The 1,607-nt window shown below is 20.8% G+C and overlaps 1 protein-coding gene across 1 annotated transcript; it reads right to left on the bottom strand.

The window, feature by feature from the left end:
• Window positions 1-66: 66 nt before the first annotated feature.
• Window positions 67-951, bottom strand: EHI_199470 (AIG1 family protein; the record flags this gene model as incomplete). The annotated part of the gene is made up of 1 exon (XM_643240.2): window positions 67-951. One exon carries the CDS (start codon window positions 949-951, stop codon window positions 67-69), a length of 885 nt encoding a protein of 294 aa, XP_648332.2.
• Window positions 952-1,607: the final 656 nt, after the last annotated feature.

Here is a 1,607-nt window from a genome sequence, read left to right as displayed (position 1 = left end):
TTCTATTATTTGTAACAAATTTATTTCAAATAATCAAATATTGAGTTAATATTATCATTTCATCAATTACACCACAACACAATCTGATTGATTTGTATTACGTTTGTTTTCTGTTATAGTTCTAGTACTAATTAATTTCCATTCACCTACTATTTCTTTTCCATTATATTTGATTTTAATTTCTCTTCTGTATGTATTTATTTCATATGTTATACTATATTCTGTTTCTTTTATTATTTTACCTTTTTCTTTTTTTTCTTCAATTCTAATTTCTTTGTATTCACAGATTAATTTATTAATTTCTTTTTCATCAACTAATTTTAATCCTCTTCCCCATTCAATTAATCTTTCTATTTCTATTTCTGATCTTCTGTTATCATAGTCTTCATCTGGTTGTGAATCTACAAAATACATTGGAATATCAAATTCTTTATCTGTTTTATTTATTTGGTTTATAAATGAAATTATGTTTTCTTTGAATTGTTCTTTGTTAATTTTACCTTTTTCAATTTTCTTTGGTGGAAGAGAATTCTCACATTCAGTCCAAACAATACAAACATGTTTCCAAATGTCTTTTATTGGAAAAACATCATTTATAATTTTAATAATTTGTTTAATATTATCAGTAAATCTATGGTTATGAAAATTTATTGTTAATATAATCCCTTGTAACCCTTCAACTCTAACACAATTAACAATATTTTGAATATGTTCATTATCAAAATTATCAGTACCATTAAAACCAGGTGTATCAATAACAACTACATCACTTCTATCTCCTTTTCCAAAACATTTAACAACTTCTTTTGTAACTGGTTTTGTACTACCACTAACTTCAAAAACATTCTTCTGTAAAATGAAATTACCAAGTGAACTTTTCCCATTTCCTGATTCTCCAATTAAAAGTAATTTGGTTTGTTTTTGTTTTAATTCATCTTCTTGTAAACTCATTATTTATTTTTTAGTTCCTATTTATTTAAATATTAGTTCAGTGATTTATATTTATTTTTGTTTTTGTCGAATGACGTTTATTTTATTTTGTTTATTATTTAATGATATTACAAACTATTTCTGAATTTTTTAATTCACTTTTTGTTTATTAACCATAACCCCCTCATATTATTTGTCTTTTTCAAATGATGTTTTTATTTGTATATTTTCATTTCACTGTTATGTGTAAATAAATGTGTTTGTACAAATTATTTATAACATCTTTTAATTTATATTTATATTTAAATTTTATTCAAAAATAATGAATAATTCTATTAACACAATAACATAATTTATTTTAATTATAATATTCAAATTGGATATAAAAGTATTATTTAAAGATTAATAAATAATTCACATTATTTTATATAAATAAATGAGATAATTCAATTGTGTTTGTTGAGTGTTGTTCATTTATCATTCTTCTTTTGAATATATCCACTTCTTGATTTATTTATTATTTTTCTTTATTCTTTTCATGAAATTGTGTTTATTTAATTTGTCATAATTCTATCTTTTAACATTGAAATTATGGTGAATTTTCATTGAATAACAACAATTGAAGTATTTTATCAAATATTTTATTATTTCAAAAAAAAATATTATTTAATTTCTTC

Source organism: Entamoeba histolytica, genomic scaffold, assembly GCF_000208925.1.
Source record: "Entamoeba histolytica HM-1:IMSS scf_1104750519289 genomic scaffold, whole genome shotgun sequence".
Lineage (NCBI taxonomy): Eukaryota > Evosea > Mastigamoebida > Endamoebidae > Entamoeba > Entamoeba histolytica.
This window is presented reverse-complemented; position numbering and strand designations above follow the sequence as displayed.